At 39.9% G+C, this 343-nt stretch overlaps 1 protein-coding gene across 1 annotated transcript in view; it reads right to left on the bottom strand.

The window, feature by feature from the left end:
• Positions 1-343, bottom strand: part of LOC119582247 — a gene marked incomplete at its 3' end in the record, with an annotated part of 30,509 nt that continues 30,166 nt past the window's right edge. The window contains 1 exon segment of the mRNA XM_037930469.1: positions 1-168. Coding sequence (XP_037786397.1) covers positions 120-168 — 49 coding nt within the window.

Genomic DNA, 343 nt, shown 5'->3' on the forward strand with positions numbered 1-343 from the left:
CGGCCCCATCATCTCAGCTTTCAATTATTTGTTGAGAATCTTCCCAACATTAGCATGTGGAAACATTATAATACCTATGGGAACTATGGCCTCTGTGGCTCGTGCACACACAGTCCCTCCTAGTTCATCATATTGCATTCTGTGTTTCTGTGCTGTCTGCAGTGATCTCTGGAATTTGATAAGGTGAACATATTGTAGTTTCTCCTTTACTAAAAGTAACCAAAATCAAATTCAGATAATCAGACCATACAGTTCATTCTACCATTCAACAAGCCTGGGATATGTTATCTATAATGTCCAAACTGCTGAGGAACTTATCAGATACCCCTTTCCCTTTCCCTCT

Source organism: Penaeus monodon, chromosome 15 (genome assembly GCF_015228065.2).
Source record: "Penaeus monodon isolate SGIC_2016 chromosome 15, NSTDA_Pmon_1, whole genome shotgun sequence".
NCBI classification, from domain to species: Eukaryota; Metazoa; Arthropoda; class Malacostraca; order Decapoda; family Penaeidae; genus Penaeus; species Penaeus monodon.